The sequence below is a fragment of the Macrotis lagotis genome, chromosome 1 (genome assembly GCF_037893015.1).
Source record: "Macrotis lagotis isolate mMagLag1 chromosome 1, bilby.v1.9.chrom.fasta, whole genome shotgun sequence".
Classification (NCBI taxonomy): domain Eukaryota; kingdom Metazoa; phylum Chordata; class Mammalia; order Peramelemorphia; family Peramelidae; genus Macrotis; species Macrotis lagotis.
Window position 1 is genome coordinate 98,971,143 of NC_133658.1, and position 24,442 is coordinate 98,995,584.

The 24,442-nt window shown below is 46.0% G+C and overlaps 1 protein-coding gene across 4 annotated transcripts in view; it reads left to right on the forward strand.

Annotated features, from left to right (window-relative positions):
* TTC7A (tetratricopeptide repeat domain 7A) overlaps positions 1–24,442 on the forward strand; it is a 182,143-nt gene that overhangs the window by 26,191 nt on the left and 131,510 nt on the right. For all 4 annotated transcript variants that reach the window (XR_012472232.1, XM_074205337.1, XM_074205346.1 and 1 more), the window contains exons 4-5: positions 20,317–20,447; positions 22,701–22,822. Coding sequence is in view for 3 of the 4 variants with exons in the window: in XM_074205337.1 (XP_074061438.1) it covers positions 20,317–20,447; positions 22,701–22,822 (253 nt within the window). In the remaining variant the exon portion in view is untranslated. The remainder of the gene's footprint in view (positions 1–20,316; positions 20,448–22,700; positions 22,823–24,442) is intronic.

Below are 24,442 nucleotides of genomic sequence, written 5' to 3' on the forward strand. Positions count from 1 at the left end.
TTCCTCTGGGGTCTTCAGCCAGAAATCTCACTGGTGCAGCAGAATTGGGGGCCCTTGGGCTAGAGATTGGTTGGCTTGGGTGGGGAGACATGGGTTTGGGGAGGCTGGGGGCTAGCTTGGTGTTAGTCTAGTGTACTTGAACCACTGGGCAAGAAGTGCATCCTACGTCAGTAGAATGGCAGTCTGCTCTGGTGGTGGAGTGCTGGAAAAAGCACTTCACATGTCTGGGCTTCAGTTTCCCCTAAGTCACTTAAAGCTAACCCTTATCCTAGCTACCTCCTGAGGTGATTGGGAATGTGAAATGGTATGATGGAGAAAGAAGTATTGTTGAGAGCATTTAAAATTGTACTCTTCAAATTTAAGGTGAGCTGCTATAGTTTTGTCTGCTGATTAATTCATAGCAGATATTTGAATACCTCCTGGGGAGGTTCCTGAGAAGCATAAGATAATGGTCTCTCACATTGACAGTTTAGAACTTTGTCAGTAGAACAAGGTCAGACACAGGCACGGATCTAGAGAGAAACAACCTGCTGCTTGGGTCACTACAGATAGTGCAAACCATTGTTCAGAGATAGTTGACATCCCTGTGGCCAGGGAGGACTTTGTGGACAAGGTGGAACAGGAGCAGAACCCTGAAGGTTGGGTAGGAATTTTAAAAACATTTTGTTTTAGTTCACTCGTTTCACTCATGTCCAACTCTTTGTGACCCCATTTTGGGGGTTGTTTTGGGGGGGGGCAAAGATATTGGAATGATTTGTCATTTCCTACTCCAACTCATTTTATAGATGAGGAAATTGAGGCAAAAAAAGGTTAAATGACTTGCTCACAGTCACATAGCTAGTAAGAGTCTGAGGCCAGATTTGAATTCAGAAAGATGAGTCTAACTCCAGAACCAGTCACCTAGGGGAAAAATCCCATTAACTACTTCTTCCAGCCTCATCTTTGCCCTGCTTTTGCAAGCCTGAAGAGAGTCTGGGCCAGGAGGAACCTGTGAATTAAGTATTAGTGGCAGTAGTGGTCTGGGAAATATGAAAGGGATCCTCTAACTAGGATGTTTCCAGTGACCCCTAGACCTGCACCTGTCTTTCTTCTCCCTTCTTTCCTACTTTCTCTCATCCTTCCCTCTTTCAACTGGCCTCCCTCCCCTCTTCCCCTTCCACTGTCCACCCTATCTCTCTTCCCTGTCCCTTCTCCCTCCTCTTTTCTCCCTCCTCTTCCCCCTTTCACTCTCCATCTTTCTCTCTTCTTCTCTCTCTCTCTCTCTCTCTCTCTCTCTCTCTCTCTCTCTCTCACTTAAGTAAAAGGGATCATTATGACCCTCTCTACATGTGACTTAATAGCCTATCATTTCATTTTAGGGGTTGTTCTAGTATTTTAGGTAGCAAATAGATAAAGTAACCCAATTGACCAAGATTTGTAGAATGTCTCAGGATGTCTCCTGACCCCCAGCTCTCGGGGCTTTTTCCCTTCGGACTGTCACATCTCCCCTGTTGATATCACATAAATAAATGTCAGCAGCTGTCATGGCCAGCAATGCCTGTCCTGTATCTGTGCAGCTGTCCTGCTATGGGACTGCTGTCTGCCCCAGAGACGGGGCTTGTCCACCTGGAACCCTGGGAGTGTCTCCTTCTGCCTGGGCCCAGGTGGGGGGCTGATGGCCCCCTATGCCCAAGGGGGTATTGCAGCAGAAGCCAACAGGCTGAAGACGGTCCTGTCCGTGTGCTTCTGCCTTGGCTCGCTCTCCTCTTGCCCTCTGAGCTCTGTTCCCGGCTGTTCCTGGGCTGGTTTGGGCTTGTTTAATTTGGGGGCGTGGGCATCTTGTGGCACTGCTGCCATCTGGAAGCCACACTCATGTTTGTACATGTGCTTTTACATTTGGGAATACAGTTTACTGAAGGAAAAAACTCTTAATTTCTTCCTTGGGTTTGTTTTTCCTAAATGTTTTTTTTTAGGTTTTTTTCCTAAATGTGACTTGCTCTCTGTTGCTATTTGTCTACTGCTTTCTGCTCTTTTCAGCCCGCCTCCGGGGTGTTAGGGGATTGAGAGCTCTGATGGTCAGAGGTGCTGCTGGCTAGGTAAGGAGCCAGGGGCTGCCAAGGGCTGGCTAGAGTCCTTGCTGGGGCCTGCCCCCTCCCCCTGCTGCATGGCCCTTTGACCTTTTTCTTACCCTTTAATCTGTGTGCTCGGCTTTGCCCTCTTCTCTGTGCCCGTGCCTGTAAACGTCTTCCCCTGCTTCCTAGTGAGCCTGGACCAGTCCGCATGATGCTGGTGATCTCAGGGATGTGGAGGAGACTCTGGAGCCGGAGGTCCTATGCCACCTGCTCATACGCTCCTAAGGAATGGGGAGCTTGCTTTGAGACCTTTTTGGGTCAGGAGAGGTGCCGAGGGGCCCTGAACCTGGGACAAGTAGCCGAGAACACTGCGTGGGTACTACTGCCTCACTCCCTCTACTCTTGGAGGATCTCCAGGCCGCCTCTGATGGGTTGGACCCCCTTTAGCCTCTTGGATGCATTCTTCTCTCCGGGTTCTCCTGCTGCTGCTCTCTCCTGTTCCTCCTCCTCCCCCCATCTAAGCATTGCTCAGTCTTCTTTCCTGGTTGGTCCTCCCTTCCTATGGGCATGCCCTACAGCTGTCCTTTGCTTGCTTCTCTTTTTTCCTCTGTCCATGATGACTTCATCCAACCTCATGATTTTAACAATTGTCCCCAAGCAGATAATTCTGATCTTTACAACCAGTTCCACATTACCAGTTGCTTGTTGGATGTTATCAAACTGGATAGACCAGTGTAGTCTGTCCAAACTGAATAGATAGTCCAGAGACAACTGGACAAACTCGGCCTATCCAAAGTAGAGCTCGTGATCTTTTCTCCAAACCCCTTCCTCTTCCAAACTTTACTATTTCTGTTAAAGGCACTGCCATTCTTCCAGATTTGACCCTTGCTGTTCTCAGCTCCTCAGTTTCCTTTGTTTCATTGTCATTTTCTTGCCATTTCTCTCACTACATTTCTTGCATCTGACTATTCTTCTCACAAAGTCACCACCTTAGTTTGTCTCTTCTTGCTTGAGCTATCACAGGGGTCTCCCACAGGGGCTTTCTTGTCTCAAGTCTTTTCCCAAAGTGATTTTTCTTAAGCATTTATCTGATCTTGGGATTTCCTACTCAGCCAAACTTTGTGGCTCCTTATTACCTTCAAGAGTTAAGGAAAACTTCTTTTTAGCTTCTCTGCTGTGCTCTTCAGAGTTTGGTGCCCTAGCCTCATCCACATGATTCTCCCATCCCATACTCTCTTGTCCTCCTCTCTGTTCTTCACTTAGGAAGTTCCATCTCCCTTCCCCTTTGTCTTGACATTCTGGATATGCCCTTCTTCATCACCTCTACCTCATCACTACCTTGCTTCCTTTAGAATGCTGCTCAGGTACCTCCTTTCTACATCCATGGTGTCAAATATAAATAGGAACAGGACTACTACAAGTCATACATGAGGATTCCTGTGGACCATGAATAGACTTTTGAAACCATATATTACATTAGATGTTTTATTATATGATCTATTATGTTCTTTTTTATATACATTTGTATCTTAAGTATTGAGTATATAGTATAGATTTCTATTATAGTTATCTAGTTTATCTTCTTAAATACTTCATAATTACATTTTAATTTGATTCTGACCACATATGAGAGTGTTGAGGAAGCATTAGACCATGTGTTTATCACCTCACTTCTATGTAAACTTTTTCCTTATTTCCCTTAAGCCCCTACCCCAACTTGCTGGTGCCTTTCTACCCAAACAACATTTCATTTATTTGTATTTGTTCTCTTTATGTTTATTCTGGACAGGCTTATTTATATCTCTTCTAACCCACTGTTATTTCCTGTATATTTTGTTGCTTTTCATGAAATAGCTGCTGTCTGCTAAATAGTTTCATTCATTAACCTCATATAATAGATCAGAAAGAAACTCTTTTGGGGGTGCACAAGAACTTGATTAAAATTTTTTTTTGGTGGTGGGATTGGGGGACCAGGATTGACTTGCCCATGGTAACACCGTAACAGAATCAAGAGCATTCTGCTTGAATGAGGTTTCATTCCAGTATTGGATTTTGGGGGGAGAGGTGCAGGGGAAGGGAGTATAGCATTTTCCCCATACCAATTACATTTGACTCTGACTAATGTGAATGGGAAGAGTCTGGTGCCCATAGCAGATGGGGGTGCCGGGCATGACCACAGGTATAGAATGGCCTCAAGGAGATTGTAGGAAGCATAAGTTTTCTTTGTGTCCTGAACCTGGGATGTAGACAACTGAGTGTTGATGGACCTTCTGTCTGCAACTGCAAGTGTCTCTGGTCCTTAGGGGTTAATGTTTTGGGGAAGCAATCAGGAAACAAATGCTATCTTTCTTCATGCCCTAGAAGTTGGCATCTGTCTGTTTGTCTCTCATTCTTTTGTATCTTCTATGGCAAAAGGGATTCATGATTGGACTCCCTAGTGGGCTTTAAACAAACTGGTTTTTCCTTTGTCTGATGAGGATCGTACTCTGGCTCTGCTTGGAGGCAGAGGTTGGTTCAGATGACCTCTTTGTCCCTTGGGAGATGAGTCAGGTTCAGGCATAAATCTGGGGAAACTGAGGCTATTAGTCTTCCTCATCCTACAGCAAAGAAACTGAGAATTTATACTTTGCCTTCCATATTCTTAAACATGTTATGCTTACAAAGCACTTTTCTCTTTGCATTCCTCTGAGGCATGCAAGCCATGCAAGGATTATCATTCCCCTTATAGATGAAATGACTGAAGCTCTAAGAGGGTGAGCCATGGGCTAGGATCATGGGGCAGGAACCAGCCAAGCCTTCTGACTATGACCATTGATTTCCCCCACCCCACGCTGTGCCCCACCAGTTGTCAGATGCTGCCTTCACTCCATCTGTTCAGTCCAGTCCCTTTCTCCCCTCCTTAGTCTGTTCTGGTTCTCCTTGCCTCTTGCCTAGATGTTTGTGACAGCCGCCCCGGGTTCTCCCCACTCAGGTCCATCCCATGCACAGGGCTGCTGGAGGAGTTGAGGACATACCTGGCCATGGGTCTCCCTTACTCAGACAACTCTTAAAGCTTTTTCATAGCTCTGGGATCAGATATCAGCCCTTTGTTTATGCCCTGGCCTCAGTTTCCCTTTCTCACCTCCTCAGATGTTCCCTGTTCCCCCTTCCCCACCAGCCTCACTCTCCACCCCTAGACCTGGTAGCACACCTCCTCCTGTGCACCCCCTTCTGCAGGAATCCTTTCCTTATTCCACCCCATCTCCTACCTGAAGAACTTGCCTGTAACTATCCTGTATCTGTATTGACTCAGTTTGTGCTGTATCCAGTTGTGGGTGTGCAGACTGGGATTGTACCATTCTTTGTTAGCGCAGTGCTTAATAAAGACTTGTTGGTTAGTTGACTAGGGAGAAGTGAGGTTTGTAGGAAGAAGCCTCCTGGATTGACTGAATTCTACTCCTCTTTCCCCCTCACTCAAATCATTTTGGGAGAATGTCCTAATCTTTGTGATATCTATGAGGACTGAGTCACTGGTCTGCCAGAGAATGTGGGCGCCCCTAAGGGACTGGAGGGCATGCCCTGAGGGGGCAGATTTAGGCTTGATGAACAGTGAGCTCTTGACCTGGGGTACACCAGCAGGTTTCCATGGTTGTGCTCCCTGAGAAGGGGCCCAGAGGCAGAAAGCTTCGAACACCATCCTCTTCAGAAGACCTCTTCATTTCCCCCCAAAGCTCCAAGAGGTCCCCTCTCTGTGGGTGGGAAAGGTAATGGTGCCCAGGCATCCGGGGGGAGGGCAGGGAGCTGCTGCAGGGACTGGAGTCAGAAGGAACCGAGGTCAGATCCAACATGGGATGCGCGCTGTATGACCCTGGGTGAGTCACTTACTCTCTCCTTACCTCTGTCGGCTCGTGTGTATGATGGGGATAACAAAAGCACTTCTTCCTGGGCAAGCTGACAAGCATTTATTAAGCCCCTACTAGGTGAGGGGGTAAAGAGCCAGTGACAAAAGAGACATCCACAGAAGCATTGGACACCGTCTTGTTGCTGGTCAGTGAGACCAGGCAACCCTGGGGGAGTGCCTTGGGAGGAGGGGAGAGAATTCCAGGTGCCTCCTTGCATGCAGTCAGTGAGGGTTTATGAAGCTCCTCCTGTATTCTAGCCCCTGTGCTGAGTGTGGAGAGGCATCGAAATGTGAAAAGGACAGTTCTTGCTCTTAAACATGATCTCATGCGGAGAGGATAAAATGAAAGATTGGAAAAACTTTGCAAACCTTGGGCTGCTGAGTGGCACTATGGAGAGAGTGCCAGGAAGACCTGAGTTCAAATCCAGCCTCAGATACCAGCTTTGTGACCCTGGGCAAGTCACTTCACCCTGCCTGCCTCAGTTTCCTCATCTATAAAATGAGCTGGAGAAGGAAATGACAAATCTCTCCAGTATCAGTGCCAAGAAGTACTATTTAAATATAAAGTACTATTTAAATGCTAATTATTAATGTGTGTTAACAAGTCAGTGATGGAATAATGTACCAAGTTGGTATACTGTCCATGCCTTTAAAAATCTTGACCATGCAATGAGGACTGGAATCCCCCAGACACCTGTGACTGAGCAAAGGGGCCGGTGAGACCATTTTAGTCTGAAAAGTAATGATTTGATTTATTGCCAGAGCTCAGGGATTGGTCCATAGAGCTGGGCCTGAGACCAGGGCATCTTGACACCTTCCTCTTTCTGTGAAATGTCCCGTAGGTTTCCCGTCTGACTGGCAAGTTGTCTTCAAGAGATAGAATGGAAAACAGGTTGGACTTGGCCCTGAATTAAATTCTTACTGTCTTGTGTAATCATTATAGTGATGATGATGATGATGATGATGTTACATAATGAAACTTTAAGGTTTGCAATTGGATTTATGGATATTATCTTATATGATCCTCGCAAATAACTTGTGAAGTAGGTGGATCACGTTTTACAGATGAGGAAACTGAGGCTAGCAGAATTGGTGTGGAGTGTTGAAGTCCTTCTTAGAGTCACCTCTGAGTGTCCAGCATCATCCTTGACATGCCCTCGAGGAATGATGTGACTAAAGTTGACTGCTTTTTATTCCAGGATAACAATGAAAATGATAATTATATTAGTGAATCCCTTATACCTAGTGTTTCCTAGAGGCCAGACCCTGTGTTAAATACTTGACCATTATTATCTCTTTTGAACCTTAACAATAATCCTGGGAGACAGATGCTGTTATTACCCTCATTTTACATAAGAGAAAAGCAAGGCAAACAGATTGCAAAAACTAGTGCACAGTCACAGGGACAGTAAATGTGTCTGAGGTCAGATTTGAACTCAATTCTTCCTAACTTCAGGGTCACTGGGGTCGGGGAGCACTGGGAGACAGTCTCCCAGTTTTTGTTTATTCTCTTTCTATAAAGAACTGCTGCCTTAGGTAACCCTCATACCCCTGACCATCTTGGAAAATATGGTCAATGCCTAAGTTCAAAATACACCTGAGGCAGGAACTGGCCTGCTGCTAGAACTTGATTGTTTCTAAAGCAGCTTAGGAGCATTTTCTGGTTCTAGAAACAATCCTGTGAGAGTCAGTAGGGTAAAGTATGTGAACCATCCAGAGACTTACCCCAAACCCATGTCTGACCAGTTACCAGGGTCAGAGCCGGGCTGCCCCACTACTAAGGTAACTCACTGCTGATAGCTCCTCACCTGTGGTTATCCAGAGGACCCCACTAACATTCTCATATGAGGCTTATTCTTGCACAGTAGTGTTTCAATGGCATTCCTTCTTCATAAAGCCTGGGCTTTCAACCTGGGCTTTTCACTTCTGCATCAGGAAAAAGAATGATTTAGAGTCCCTTCATACCTTATTGTGGATCAGTTTTAACTGGCTTACTATGTTCATTTTTCTTAAGGATGCTTTTATTTTGAAGAGGATGCTTTTTTTCATCTTGTTGAATGGAGCCCCTATGATGGAATTTCTGACACTGGGACAGCTGTCTTTCTTTTTAACATGGGAAGTAAGAAAGAGGAAACTCTTCCATGGTCTCAAACCATCCTTTCACTGGGTGGGCTTCCTTGAGCAATACAGTTCTTCCCCAGGCTTGTGGGCTTTCAGATTAGCCCTGGAGGACCCATTAGGAATGAGCATGGAGGATTCAGAAGGCTTGGATTAGAGGTAACACAACAGATAAAGCCTGAAAGAGGAGCCCTTGGAGACCTAGTCTAGTCCTCTTCTATTACAGATGAAAAAACAGGCCCAGAGAGTTGATTGACTTGCCTCTGGTCACTCAAATGGTTAGGGCAGAGGCAGAATTCGAATCCTTTGTCTCTTTCCCACTGTACCACACTGTCTGAAATATAGCCCAGAAACCGAGGTTTAATCCCGGCTCTGTGACCTCCTACTGAAGTGTGACCATGGGGAACCTATTGAATTTCTCTTTGCTTTGTGTAAAATGAGGCTGTCTGTTTTTGAACCAACTGCTTTCCAGGGTTCTTGGGGATCGCATTCTGAGAGAGTCAGTTGGGGAAAGGAGGCTTGGTGTATTTTTGTATTGAAGATAGTTCTTGTCTGTTTTAGCAGCTGAGTAGCCTGGAGAGCTACCCACAAGTAACAGTGAGGATGGAAATAGAGCCTTAAGAATTTGTATCCATCTGATTCTTCTTCTTCCCATTCTGAAATGGGAGAGACGCTTCTCTAGCCCATGATGCCCAGAGAAGAAGACAATTATTTTTCCTAAGAGGGAGAAAGCCTTAGAAAACCATCCTGGAGATGTCTCTTTTTTTTCCTCCCTCACCATACTTTTTTGAGTTGTTTGTTAATAATAATAGCTCACATTTCTATTATGACCCAAGGTTTCCCAAGTTTGTTCCTCACCCCCCTGATAGGTAAGTTTAAGTATTGCTTCCATTTTGTAAATGAAAAACTGAGAACTTCAGTGACTGGCTTCACAAGGTACCTGGGTACCAGCAGGCCCTGATTCTGCTTGTCATCGAATGACTCTGACCCATCCTGGTCTTGGTCCTGGGCCTTGGAGACTATCTCTCCGAGCTAGCCCTGCTTTACAGTGAGACAGCCATTTCTTCACCTGACACCTCCGACAGTCTATCCTTGGGTGCACCAGTTACTTTGAGGATCATGGAGGGGCAGCGCTTGGCTGGATAGGCTGTTGATTGTTTGGGTGTGTCAGACACAGGTTCAGGGATCAAAGTTTAAAAGGATTCTGAGACATGGAGTTTATCTAATAGGGCTAAAGCCATTTTTTTCAAATAGCAGTAATGAGCATCAGGATATTTGAGTGATCAGGACATGAGATGTGTGTTAAGTACTATGAGAACAGATAAAAGAGAAGTCATTCCTGGACAGATGTGGGATGGGAACAGTGAAGGCCTCTGAGGTCCCTTCCTTTTTAGATCTTGGATAGGTTCACCTGGGCAAGTGTCATGGAGCAGGTGATAATTTATGATGGGCTTCAGAGGAAGTGCATTTAGTTAGCAGTGTGTGGAAGGACTTTTCCAGGCATGAAGAGCAGTCAAAATAAAGGCTTGGATGCAGGGCAACACTAAGGGATCAGCCAGTCAGCTAGTTTTACCAGTACCCCACACCACAATTGGATGTGGGAAATGAGAGAGAATAAGTCTAGATTGACCTTTGAGTTTGTGAACTGATGACTGGAAAGGTAGTAGTATTCTTAACAGAAATAAGAAAATTTTAGAAATGGATGGGTTTTTTATTTTTAATTTATTTCATTTCAATGAATAAAAACTCATTTTCTCTCCCTATTGCTTCTTTCCCTATTACTTCACCTCCCACCACCAAGGCAAATGGGGTTAAGTGACTTGCCCAAGGCCACACAGCTGGGTAATTATTAAGTGTCTGAGACCAGATTTGAACCCAGGTACTCCTGACTCCAAGGCCGGTGCTTTGTCCACTATGCCACCTAGCCACCCCTAACCACCATTTTTTTTTAAAGGAAAACAAAATACTTATCACTTCTTGGCCTTTTGGCTAAGATCACGTGAAAACAAAATACTTGTAACAATACTCCCAGAGTAAGGAGCAGAGCCAGGTTTTGAGCCCAGCTCCCCAGATTCCGAATTCAGTGCTCTTGGTCCTTTGCCCTTTGCCTGCTCTCTGCTGAATTCAGTTAGCCATTTGATCTCCCTAAGCCAGCAACCCAGTTCCCAGGAGTCAGGCTGCCCATTAGCATTGTGTTTTCGGCTTCCTGACCTGTCCCCATGCAGGAGGGAGCAGATGCTCAGAGAGGACCAGCCTCTCCAAGGTCCCACAACGGGCACAACTGAACCCATCTCTGTTGATTCTCAGACCAGCCTTTTTCATTGTGCTACATAGCTGTCTAAAAGACCACACATGAAACAAAATGACAGGAGGCTATGATGAATATTCTAGGAGTTAATTTTGTGTACATGTTTATAAATTCTTCAGGAGTTTGGAGGAATGCTTTGTGCAGGAGGTGTAATCTCAAATGAGTCTTGAAGGATGGATGGGATAGACAGGAGATCAAACTCAGAGGCCTGTCCGTCAGCCTGTCCAAAGAGACTATGAAATATGATTCCTAGGCCCTAGGGATACACAAGTTGATGGGATCCAGTCCCTGTTCTCAGGGAGCACTCCTTCTAGTAGTATCCAGTTAGGGCGGACAAACAGTAGATGACAGTTTGGTGGGATGAACCCTGGCTCTGCAGGCAGAGAAGCTGGGTTTAAATTCACCTCAGGGACTCCTTGGGCAAGGAACAGCTTCCCAGAGTAAACTGAAGGGGTTGGAAGCTCCGTCCAACTCTAGAGCTTTAGTCCATGGAAATGACATCAACACTTTTGATAGAGGTCAGAGTGAAATCTGGCAATTCATTGTCAGAAACTTGATGGAAAAAAGGGATCATTTTTATTTTGGATGTGTGCAAAGAGAGGGGAGGGGTAAGTACGGGAGGGCCTTTTGTGTAAGATGCTGTGCCTCAGGTGGGCTTTGATAGAAAGGAAGGGCTTTAACAAGATAAGATTGGGGAATGGTGTGCTCTCAGTTAACTTACCATAAAGATATTTCTCTGATTTGCATCAAGGGAAGTTTCCTAGTTCAAAGCAAACCATGTGTCTCTCCTTTGTAAGAGAATAATTGCAGATGGCAACTCCACTCCACCTGGCCCACTCATTCAGCTGTGTGTGCTATTTCCCTGCTGTTGATGGCACTCCCAGAGCTGACCTCCTTGTTGCCATTCTCCAGTTTGATTTTATCCTTCTGGGGGATGTGCTGCTCTGAAGCATTGATTTTCCCAGACCTTGTTTTTGCCTCCCTAGCTGGATTATTAACTCCTTGAGGGCAGGGAATCATGATGTGTGATCCAGCCTGACAGAGTCAGTTCCCTTAGACTTCTCCTCTAATCCGAACCTGGAGCCCACCAGTGTTGGGGAAAGATTTGGCTGCATGGCCATGTGAACTTGGAGGCCTCTGGAAAAAATAACAATCCCAAGTTCACAGAATAAATGAATTTGAAAGGACTTTGGAAAGTAAAGGGGCATTATCAGCAGTTGAGAATTATTATTATCAGACATTTCTTTTCCCATCAGATATCTTTTGTCCTTTCCCACTGGCAGCCTGAACTATTTCCTGAGGGACTGAGCACTGAATAGTTGTCTTCTTAAAAAAGGAACTGAATCTCCAAGACCCAGGGGCACATTTTTTTTTTCAGACCCAATGTGGCTGGAATTAGCTGTTTATTTTGGCCTTCTCATTAGGGTGTTGCCTTACTGCTTTATGGAATGGGAGAGGAGTGGCTGTTTTCTCTAATGTGGCCAATAAATAAAAATGGAGAACTTTCGGGGAGGGGGACAGTAATTTTTACATGGTGGGTGGGGATGGTTTGATGTCAATAGGGGTGGTATATTTGTATGATAAGATGGCAGCTAAGTGACTCAGTGGATAGAGCTCTGGACGTGGAGACCTGAGTTCACATGTAGCCACAAACACTATAGCCACAGACACTGGCTGTGTGACCCTCAGCAAATCAGTTATGCCATGTTTGTCTTGATCCACTGGAGAAATGACAAAGCACTCCAATATCCTTGCCACGAAAACCCCATAATCCAAAGGGTCAACCCAGCAACAACAACAACCACACATCATGATTATTTAGCCACTCATTCAGGAAATCTTCACTGACTTCCACCCTTATGTCTCCCTATCCTTGAGTCAGGATGCTGGGGTAGTTATGGGAAAATGTGGACTTCTGACCTGAGGAACTTGTAGTCTGGTCAAAGAGGCAAGAATTGCCTATGAAACAACTCAAAAGTAAATTTTTTTTCTTGAAAAGTTTTAATCCTATTTCAGAGGTTTAGGGTACAGACTATTTAGAGCAGTAGAAGTTCAGACAAGGGGGAGAGAGAGAGCTCACTGTTTTAGCACCTAATGGCGTTATTCACTTTCTTCACAACAGCCAAAAACAGTGGAGTCAGGAAGATCCGGGCTATATCCCCCTTTGGACATGTAATGTATGTATAATGTGGGGCATCTCCTTTAACTCTTGCCTCAGTTTCTTTATCTGTAAAATGGAGGGGGGTTGGACTTCATGACTTCTAAAGATCCTTCCAAGCCCTGAATTGATGATTCTAAGAGCCTATGGAAGTAGGTAATGTAAGGATTATTGTCCCTACTATCCAGAAGAGATGAAGGTTGAGACTGGTCAGATTTCTTGTTCATGGTCTCAGAGCTAGTTACTGACACTTTCTCAATCAGCAGGCCTTTCTCCGACTTTTGGGGCCTCTGTCAAAGAGCTTTTTTAGGGGATCATGCTCTATTTGAATGATAGAAACACTCTCCCCTTAGTCTCCAGCTATTGGAGTTGTAGGTTGCTGGGAATCTTGGAAACCATGAGAATTAACACCTCCTCAACTGGAAGGAGACTTAGACCCCCTGGGCCGGGCTTCTTCACTTGGTTGATTTCATGCATTCCTGCTAAATCCCTCCTGTCTGTAAATTCATTAAATAAAATACAGAGTTGTACAAAAGAAACTACTTAGATCGAAATGTAGATATCAAAATAATATAAACATAAGTCCATAGACTTCAGAGTAAGGACCCCTGCTCATATCCAGTCCCCAGCCAGAGAGGTGGTAGGCTTTTCTGGAACATACACAACATACATACATAGATAGGGATGTGTGTATAGATGTATGCATACATGTGTAGATGTATATATGTATCATGTATAGAAATAGATATTATATCTGTGTGTTTTAACTCCCCTTAGCTGAAAGAAATCCAAAAAGTCGGAGGGGGAGAGCATTAATAAGAGAGACCAGTATTTGGTTGTGTTACAGCTGAAATTCTGGGCTTCTTGGACCTGTAGGCTTTGGAGGAGCTCACTTTGGAGCTTTGGTGGTGTTCCATCTCTTGGTTTAGGAAGATGTGCTTGACCAGACACACCATCCCCCTCACCTGGAATGCCTTCTCTCCTCTCCTCCTCCAAGCTCAGAGCCTGTGGTCCTCCACACCAGCTGATACTTCTTTCTTGGCTTGTCTGCATTCCTGGCTGAGCCTTTTGGTAGGGTTCTTTCCTGGTCTTTAAAATCTGAGTATTGGACTTCATTTCTGGTTTTTTTTTTTGTTTGTTTTGTTTTTAGGATTTTTGCAAGGCAAATGGGTTAAGTGGCTTGCCCAAGGCCACACAGCTAGGTAATTATTAAGTGTCTGAGACTGGATTTGAACTTAGGTACTCCTGACTCTAGGGCAGTGCTGTATCCACTGCGCCACCTAGCCACCCCTGCACTTCATTTCTAAAAGGAGGAGACAGGCCCCAGCCAGGAAGACCTGGGCTCAGGACCTACCTCGACAAATAACGGACACCTGATCTTGGGCAAGTCCCTCCCTTCAGTCCTCCAGACAATTTTAAGACCACAAATGGACAGGGAGTTTCCATGTTAGGACTTTACCATAACTGACCAGCACAATAGCCCCTGTTGTTGGATGGTGAGGGCAGGACTGCAGAGGCCTTTGGCAATATCCTGTCTGACAGCTGCTGAGCAATAAGGATGAAATTCTGTAGAGCAGAAATTGGGCCCGGCTCTCGGTCCGTACCCAGGGAGAGGAGGGGGATAACAGAACCAGATAAGCCCATGTTGGAGCATTTGAAGAAGATTAGCAGTCCAGGTTAGCCAGAGCTCAGTGTCCATTAAGAACAGGACTGGCCGGCTGAGCGGCCAAGAGCTTGTGCTTTAGGAGGCTCTCTTGGCAGCTGAGTAGTGGAAGAATAGGGGCTCTTGGGAGCGGTGACGGTTCCCATTTGATCGCTGGGGCAGAGGCTGCATGGCTTGTCCAGGGACACACAGCAGTAAGGGTCCAAATCAGGATTTGAACTCAGATCTTCTGACTCCAGGCCCAGCTCTCAATCCACTCTGTCCCTAGGAGCTGAATTTAAAAAATTACAAAGTCTTGTAAAAACTAGCCGCAGCCCTCCTCCTCACCTCTGACTCTCAGAACCCCCCTTGGCTTCCATTTGTGTGTCAAGAGGGGGACTTGAACCAGGGTGGTAGCCATAGGAGTGGGGGGGTACACGGATGTGGAGGAAAATGGGGAGATGGAAGAATCGCCTCCCTCTTTTTTTAGCCCAGCTTGTCACAAGGCAGGTGTCTTTTCCTTCCTTCATTCCCTCATTCTCCTTGGCTTGGCTCTGACGGGGAGACTTTCTTCATTCCCCTGCTTAGCCCGCAGCAATAGGAAACAGCCTCCTTCCTGTGTGCATTTCTGTTTCCCCTCTTGAGTCTCAGCCCTGAACAGCACAGCCTGGGCTTGGTCTGAGGCAGCGGGGGGCAGGGGAGTGTTGTGGATGCTCCCCTGGGGCCCCTCCTAACTTTCTGTGGCTGAAGGTCCCACAGCGGCCCAGGCTCGGGGCGGCAGAGCGCGAGGCCTCCTGGGTGGGGCTGCTTAGAAAAGAGGCCATCTGTGCTTAGATGATTCATTTTTAAAGGGGGGAAAAATAAAGGAAAGAAATTATAACTGCCCCATGGTTCAGTCTCAGACTGTGCCAGGGTCAGCAAGGCCCCAAATAGAAGGTGCCAAGTTCATTAAAAAAGCAAGTAAATTCCCCAGTCTGCCTGCGACGCCTCCGGAGGAAAAGGGTCTGGCTCTTGCTGCCCAGGCCCCCTTTTGCTCTTGGGAAACTAATGATGGTACCTGGCATTTCCTGGCAGCCCTAGCCTTCTGCCCTCCTGCATGGGGCTGGCTTAAAGTCAGAGAAACCCAGGACAAGCCAGTGCCAGAGGGGCCCAGGAGGGAGAACGTGCAGGAGTCTTTTCTAGGCTTCAGTTTCCTCATCTGAAAAAAAAGAGAGAGTTGGGGCTTGAAGTTTTCTAAGGCTTCTTCTATATATTGCTAGTGCTTGAAATTCTGTCAGTAGTCCTTTGGATTAAACATCTTCGTCGGTAGCCTCCTCTCTTTAAATGCAGAATCTCTCTAGGGTAGGAGGGTAGACTTGGGGCAAAGTGGGGGGTAATGTATTCAGCCTGTTAACTCCTCAGCCCAAGTTAGTTTATCATGGATTTCTCTCTTGGGTTGGTGGCTCAGCAGAGGAGACACTAAAGGAGGTGATGGGCAGTGTCAGGGAAGCCAGACCTGAGCATCTTCAGTATGGTCATTCTCATGCTTGGCATCAGCCTCCTAAGCGATGCTCAAGCCTTGGGCACTGAACCAGAAAAATCAAAGGAGTAGATGGCTAGTAAAGGTCTTCTGTGTACCATAAAAATGAAGTCCTGTTTTTCAAACCCAAACCAGAAAAGACCCCGGCAGAGCCCAGTTCTTCTTGGGTTTGGGCAGGGCGCCCCTAGACATCTGTGGCTTCATTTCCTGCCATCTCCTGTCATCTCCTACCCTCTCGAGTCAGGTTTCTGAGGCAGCTCTACAGCCCAGCCCGGAGGTGTGGCTGCATTTCTGTGGCTTTTTCCAGCAGGAACCAGGAGGAAAGAAGACCAACAGTAATAGGGAGTCAGTATCCCCTTTCCCTCCTTCCTCTCTTTGGATCTGGATAGAAAGTTTGCCTGCCCTTTTTTTGATTTGTCTCTTCCCTTCCCACTAGACTAAATAGATTTTTTTCTTTCTCTCTTCTATTTTTAATATCCTGATAATAACTTATTTGACAAGAGGCTTATTGATAGTTATTGAGTCAAGTAGTTGGATTTTTTCTGTTAGGCTTTTGTCTTCTTAGATTTTGAATTAGAAGTGACTTCCGAGGCCTGGTCCAACTTAACTATTTACAGGAGAATCTCTTCTACCACTTCTTAAACAAGTGGCCATTCAGCTTTCACCTTGAAGACCTAGTGAATGAGAGCCTTTTTTATTAGTAAATTTTTTTTAAATTAACAATTGTTTTTCCTCTCCCACCACCACTTTTAAAAAAAAGAAAAACCCTTGTAACACTTAACATATAATCATACAAAATGAATTCCCACAAGGGTCATGTCCAAAAAAATATGTCTTTTTGTTTGCTGGGTAGCCCTCTATTAGGTGAGTAGCATTTTTCTTTATAGGTCCTCTGGTATCATAGTTGCTCATTACATTTATCAGTTTTTGTCTTTAAATTTTTATTGTTTTCATGATATTGTTACTATTATATAAATTGTTCTCCTGGTTTTGCTCACCCCATTCTTTTACCAGTTCATGCAAATCTTCCAGATTTCACTTTCATCATATATCATGGGGCATTAAAATTCCATCATGTTCATATACATAATTTGTTCCACCATTCCCTCAATTAATTGGACTCCCCTTAATTCTCAGTTCTTTCCTACTGTAGAAATATCCACTGTATTTTTATACATATGGATCCTTTTCCTCAATCTTGTTGGGGTGTATATCTCTTACATCTATCCTTTGACCCTCTCTGTGAATTTGGGCGAGTGTAGCCCTTCTGCTTGACAGCCCTTCAGATATTTGAGGGTGCCTGGTATGTTTTCTCCCCTCCTTAAATCTTTCTGGCTCCTGGCCACAAGCATTCTTTGATGATCCTCCTAGGGCATGTTCTTATGGTCCCTTCCCATTTTGCTCATTTCGGGATGATTTCTAGTTTATCCATAATAGCCTTTCTCAAATGTGCTGCCCAGAGGTGAATGTGTGGCCTGGGCAGAGTACAGTGGGGTGCCAGCCCTCCTTGTTCTGGATGTTATATCTCTCAGTAGGGGTTTTTTCCTTGGCTGCTGTTGGATTTGAGTTTAGTTCAGTTTTGTAGATGAGTAACTTGAAAGCCTTGATAAATTCACTAATTTGCCCAAGGGAGTCTGCATTCAAACTTGGGTCTTAGGACCACAAATCCAGTCCATTTTCCACTGCATCACATTGTTGACTGCAGTCTGCTAAATTTCACAAATCTTTTTCAGTTTATCTATGTACTCATGGCTCCTTTGTTTTGTACTTTTATGGTCAAATTTTTGAACCCCAGTTGTAAGACCATGCATTTCTTTATCCAGAATTCTGCCAAATTCAATCTAATGCTTTATCCTGCTAAGATCTGTCCTGTCTCCTCTCAATTTGTTAGCACTCCCTCCCAGCTTTGGGTCATCTATAAGTAGATAATGCAGCATGCTATTTTATCTCTATCTTTATCCAAGTCATTGATAAAGACTTTGCCTGATGGTTCCAGGGACACATCCCAGGGCCCTCTTGCAAACTTCCTTCCAAGTAGACCTTGGCCCAGTGTTGCCACCTTGCTCCATTGCCCTCTGGGCTTCTCATCTGTCCCCTCCCTGTTGGAAGTGTCTCAGCCCTTGCCCTGAAGCCCACATTAGCAAATGGGGGATTACCAGCTCTGCCTTCTTTGAATTGCAGTCCAGGAATTCAAATCTAATACCATGACCCCTTGGGATCGGTACTTTATTTTCCTCAAACTTTTTTGATATATGACGTATCTTCATGACCCTTTAAGGGAAAGAGGGCAGATATTAGTATTTGACAGATGAGTAAATTGAGGTTCAGCAGGCTTCTCATTTATCCAAGGTCACAGAATAGTGGAGCTGTGACTAGTTCTGTTGACTGTTCTCAGTCCAGAGGCCAGATAGGTGGGCAAGTAGATAGTGCCTCAGACTTGGAGTCTGGATCTTACGTGAGAAAATTGCTTTACTTCTGTCAGCCTCAGTTTCTTCATCTCTAAAAGGGGAGTTCTAACAACTGGGGTGGATGTAAGGTTTAAATATATAATATTTTGAATACATGTAAAATACTTTGAAATCCTTCAAGGACTCTCTAAACTGCTGGCTACTTATTAGCTAGTGTGTGGCTGCCTGGTCCCGGAGAAAGGCGTCGGCAGAGCTTCGAATGGCCATCCCCCAAAGCAGGATGGCAGTGAATCCTCGCTGTAGGGACCTAGGTCAGCTGGGCTTGACAAGCAGCATCACAGCTTGCATTGCTGTAGACCTCAGTGACCACGAAAGCAATGGCCTATCTCTGCTCAAAGGCCTCCCAGAAGAGGAAACCCCACCACACTGCAGTAGAGCACTCCTCTCTGAGGGAGCGTTGATGGTCAGGAAGCTGTCATGGTGGTCCCGCTCTCTGGGTCCTCCTCGACATGACAGCCCCACAGATACTCGGGGGTAACAGTCCGGTCATGTCCTCTTGATCTTGAATCTTCTTTTGTCTAGTTCTTTCAGCCTGGTGTCCTAGGTCTGCCGTGACTCTGAGCCCTGATGGTCTGCCGTGACCCTCCTTTGGACAGCCCCCCCCCCCCCCCCCCCCCCCGCCCTGGAGCCCCACGCTCTAGATAAAAGTGAAGTAGGTATGGGTGTTGGCTATGCTGGAGAGGCCCAGAGGTGGAAGCCTTTTCTGCACACGAGGACTTCTGCAAGGGTTCCCCTTGTGGAATTAAAATAGGAAACATTTCATTAACAGATAACTCTAGAGAGGTGCTGCTATTTTTTAAATAATGGTTCATTTTGCCCCCTCCTCACACTGCTGTTCCTTGGGGCTTAGCTCTTGTGCTAACAGGGATTCAGTTGAGAAGAGCCCTAGCCCTGGCATCAGGGGTTGGGCTTCAATCTCCGGCTTGAGCATTGGCTCAAGGCCCCAGGGGAGCAAGGCTTTCAGCTTCTCTGGGACTCAGTTTCTTCCTCTGTTTAAGAAGGGGGTTGGGCTAAATTGGCTCTGCAATCCTTTTGAGCTCTTTATTGTTCCTTGTTCCTCATTGAAATATTTTTATTTGATAAAAAGAAAGACTTATAAGTGGTTGCTGGTTAACACACGACTCTTCCCCCCTCCCCCCAATGAAGGCATGACATACTTTTAAATTGAAGCAGCATTATTAATCTTTTCTCTGTCACTTAAAGTCTTGGCAATCAACAAAATAGTAATTCAGGTCTTGGTTAGCTGATTTCTACTCTTCCTACTGAAAATTTAAGCTGTGAGCTTGAGCAGGCCCCAGCACCCCTTGTTTATGTGGGTGAATGTGTGCTTGAATTGACTTGAGCCCCAGGTCAATACCAGGTGTTTCCTGTTCTTAACATCTTTGATTTAAGCCTTCTTCCCAGCTTGGACTATTGGAAGGCTTTGGCCTGTGACCCTTTCCTCACTCTCACTTCTTTGTTATGATGCTGCCGTCTAGCACTGGATCTTCTTCCAGGACATGCAGCACCCTGCTGGTCAGTCTTCATGCCTCCACGCTCTCCCAGGCATCCTCCGCTCAACTTTCAAGGCCATTCCCTGGTAGCATCGGTCTGACCAACCCCACCAACTCAGTCGGCTGTCCCCTCCAGGATCAAATGTCTGACCTTGTGCTTGACCTTGAGAGCCTTTTTTTGACCTCATCCCCTGCTGCCTTTCCAGTCTTTTTCTTACAATTGGCCATGGTTTCCTTGGGGTTGCCCTCTCTATTCAGGCACTTTCCCTGGCTCCCCTCCTCCTCCCCTCTGCCTCTCGGCTTTTAGCTAGAGCCATACGCCTGCAGGCAGCCTTCCCTGATTCTCCAGTAGTTCTAGTGCCTTCCCTCTACTGCTACTTAACTTTTCAGTCTCGTCCTTGATTGTTGCATGTTGGCCCTTCCATCCGGCTGGGAGCTCCTGGAGGCAGGGACTGGCTTTTCTTTGTGTCCTCAGCACTTGCACCTTGCTTGGCAGACTGACTGATGACTCTCTGCAGCCCTCCTGTGCCGGGGCCAGAGTTGTGCTTGATCTCCAAGATATGCCCACCCCTGGCCCCCACACCACAGTACCTTAGAGTCCAGGAGGAAATGCCAAGTGGAATGAGTGCTGGACCAACCCAGGACATGAGTCACTATGCTGCTACTCCTCTTCTTGCAGGCCTGTCCCTGGAACGCTTGCCCAACTCCATCGCCAGCCAAGCCCGACTCTGTGAGAGGGAAGAAGAAGCCATCTCCTGTTTTGAAAGGGCATCCTGGATTGCTCAGGTGTTTCTACAAGAGCTGGAAAAGGTGAGATGACAGTGGAATGCTACCCTCCCTTCTGTCCCTCTTTGACTCCTCTGGACCATCCACCTTGTCACTGTAGAGTGGGAAACTGCAAGGGAAGAGTCTTAGAGCCACTTCCCTCAAGGGCAAACTGTCGAATGGGTCCCTTGTCCCTAGGATGTTTAGTGCTTTTACTTGGACCCATTTGTAGACCCTTCTTTCCTTTCTCAGGAGTACAGGTCTTGGTGGTTGAGATAGGATAGCTCCCTATGGAGTTAACATAAATAGAGGAATAAAAACATGGTAATTTCCAGGGTGCATTGGGGGAGGCGGTGAACCATGAAGCTTAATGAGGACACCTTCTTGGAGAAAATGTGATCCTTGAACTTACAAGATTTAAAGCCACTGCGGAGTCAGAGACATCCAACAGCCAGTCAACTATCTCTTTGGTGCCTCTGTGGGCCACACATTTGGACTTGGGGAGCCACAAGTACAAAAGATAAAACAACCCTTGCTCACCCATGGCCAGCATTTCTATGACACTGAGAGTTTGTCAGGGGCTGAGGGAGACACTGGAGGTATTCTCTTCATTTTGCAATGAAGGTTACACTTATCAAGTCTTGGATGTGGACTGACCTTGTCCTCTGCGCTGTCCACTCTGCTCTGTTGCTTCTCACCAGTCAAGTTGAGGAGACTGTCTTCTTCTCCCTCTTCTCTTCCTGTGTCCCTCTCTTCTCCTTCCCTGTAAGGGGAGTCCACTGTTGCTCTTGGCTTGACCCCCAACCAAAGGCCCTTCTACCTCTTCAAATACTGGAGAGGGATGGAAAGTCATTTGTTGAAAATGACAGTTGAGGACTTCTTTGTTGACAGAGCTAGGAAGCTAATTTGGGAGGGTTGACTGTGCTTGTGTTTATCTTTTGGGAACAGTCAGAAATTTGTAAGCTTCATATGTGTGGAAATGCATACTATATATTTTTGTTGTTGTTCACTCATCTGTAGTGTCTAATTCTTTGTGACCCCATTTAAAGTTTTCTTGGCAGAGATACTGGAATGATTTGCCATTTTCTTACCCAGTCCATTTTATAGATGAGGAAATTGAGGCAAAAAGGATTAAGTGACTCGTTCAAAGTCACACAGCTAGTGTCTGAGGTTGGATTTGAATTCAGGTCTTTCGGACCCTAGATTGGTGCTCCATCCCCTGCACCACCTGGCTGCCCATGTTATATATATGCAGGGAAGGCAGACACAGGAAGGGGATGGAAAGACAGAAAGAGAGGAGGTTGTGGGAGGATGGAAATAGAGAAGAGAGAGGAAGATGAGATGAGAGAGAATCCTCCTCTCCCAGGAAGTCAGGAGGCCAACCCTGAGAAAGTAATGAATCCTCTTCCGTGCTCTGCTAGATTGTGGGGCCACCTTGCACCCTCAGGCTGAAGCAGAGAGCCTTTCCGTCAGTGGTTTGGGATCAACTCTTGGCTGTCCTCTAGGCTGCCTCACACATTAAGTGAAAGGAGCCCCATGCACAGTTGAGTCAGGGATTATTTGTCTTTTTAAAACATTTTGGTAACCATGTTTCAGAATAACTAGTTTCCTTGGTATTGGATTTTATGAAGTTGAAAATATTATTCTGAGCAAGGTTCTGTAGACTAGCAGTGTCAGACAGCCCCCCCCCCCCCAAATAAAATATAGTTGGGCAATGCTTAGCAAAATAACTAAACCATGGTAGAATACAGACCATGTGACTGCATGGGTTTAGTCAGTGTGGTTGGTTATCCATTGGGGCCATCCCTGCTCTGACTTCTTCAGATGCTGGGATGGTCCTTGAGGACCTTGGCTCTTCCCAAAGTGACCAACTGTATTACCCTTAGAGTGACTTTCCCCCTTGAAATGTTGCCTTTCAGTTGTATGCTGCGCTACGTCTGACCCGTGGGAGAGCCCCATGCCATGGTGACAGGCTGCATCACTCTGTGGCCAGAGCTCCCTGGGATCCTTCTCTGACTGGGCTGCCCTGGGGTGATAGAGGAAACAGCCCCTGAGTCACAGACTTCCAGAGACAGACAGGATCTGCCCAGCAGGCTCGGGGAAGGTGGGGTTTAACAAGGTTTTGAAAATGAGAATTTCAGCCAGGCTCCTTACAGTGACTCCATAGAAGGCAATGGGTAAGGGGCTTTGACCTGCCCGTGTGCTCTGCACTGTTGCTCCTTGAGACCCAGAGTGGACACCTGGTAATCCTTTGTGTGTGACCATAACTTTTTTCTCTTTCTCCCCTGCTTCTTCTAGACCACAAATAGCATCAGTCAAAGGGGCTGGAAAAGCACCATCCAAATTGTGCCCGAATTTGAGCTGACCTACTTCCTGGAAGCAGCCCTTCAGAACGCCTATGTGACCAACTTACGGAAGGGGTAGGTGGTCAGCATGAGCCGGGCCTGGGGGCCTGAGGCTGGAGACTGTCTTCTCCTTTCTCACCTCTTTGTCTGTCTGTCTGTGTCTGCTGTCCTCTCTGTGCTCTGTGCTGAGTGGTAGGGAAACAATCACAAAAGAAGGAAGGAAATAAGCCTTCATTAAATGCCTACCATGGCAGGTACTGTGCAACCACTTTACCTGTGTAGTTTCATCTGGTCCTTACGGCAACTCTGCGTGGTGGTGTTGAAGATACTAAGGCAGACAGGGCCTAAGGCCACGGACCTGAAGTCCAGAAGACGCAGGTTCAGTTCATCTGAACACACCAGTTGTGTAACTCTGGGCAAGTGACTGAGGTCAGATTTGAACTTGAGTCTTCTGGACTCCAGACCCTGACCCTGTCCCTTGGGCCTTCCAGTGACCTCTGAGTAACATTCTTTTAAAGAATGAAATGATCCCCACTCTCAAAGAACTTAACTTCTAAAGGGGAAAAGCTCAACAACTTTTGTCAGCACATTTAGCATAAGTAAATTGAGAATTAGATACAGACTAGTTGGATCCAAGGTATTCACAGTGATGGCAGATCAAGTAAGGCATCATAAACAGGAAAGGTTCTTAAACTGATGCCATAAATCTTGTGGGGGACCACTGATAGGATTTCAAGGGTTGGGAGAAAGGTATGGTATCTGTGAATTCTATATTTATTTATTTTTTTAATTTAAGGCAATAGGGTTAAGTGACTTGCCTAAGGTCACACAGCTAAGGCAATTAAGTGTCTGAGGTTGAATTTGAACTCAGGTCCTCCTGACTCCAGGGCCAGTGCTTTATCCATTGCACTAGCTAGCTGCCCCCTGTGAATTCTATTTTAAAAAAAATTGAATTATCTTTCAACATAATTGATTTTCTCTTGTAATCCTATGTATTTTATCTTAGGCATTTAAAAGTACCAATCTCGGGGCGGCTAGGTGGCGTAGTGGATAAAGCACCGGCCTTGGAGTCAGGAGGAGTACCTGGGTTCAAATCTGGCCTCAGACACTTAATAATTACCTGGCTGTGTGGCCTTGGGCAAGCCACTTAACCCCATTTGCCTTGCAAAAACCTAAAAAAAAAAGTACCAATCTCAAAAGGATCTGTAGTCTTCCCCACCCATGGTGGTGGTGGTGGGGGGTCTATGCCTTAGAAAAAGGTAATGTTTAGACTAAGAGAGCCTCTGAGGAGGAGGTGAAGGAGTACCTTTTGTAGCCATAGGGATGGCCATTGCAAAGGCAAGAATCTCAGAAATGGAGCTCTATGTGAAAGGAATAAAGGGAGGGCAGGGTTCACAGGATCACAAAGTATGAGAAGGACAAAATTAGGCTGGAAAGATAAGTTGGGGCCAAGCTTTAAACTCTAAACAGAGGGTAATAGAGAGAGCCCCTGGAGTGGACTGAGTTGGGGTGAGGGGCCTGTGCTAATAAGGGTCCTCTGGTAGCAGTGTGTAGAATGGACTGGTGCCGGTGAGGTATAAGGCAGGATGCCAATTAGGAGGCACTTGAGAAGTGAGGAGGGCCTGAACTAGAATGGTAGCTAGGATGTTGGAGAGAGAGAGAGTCAGGACAAGAGGATTTGAAGGTAGAAATGTC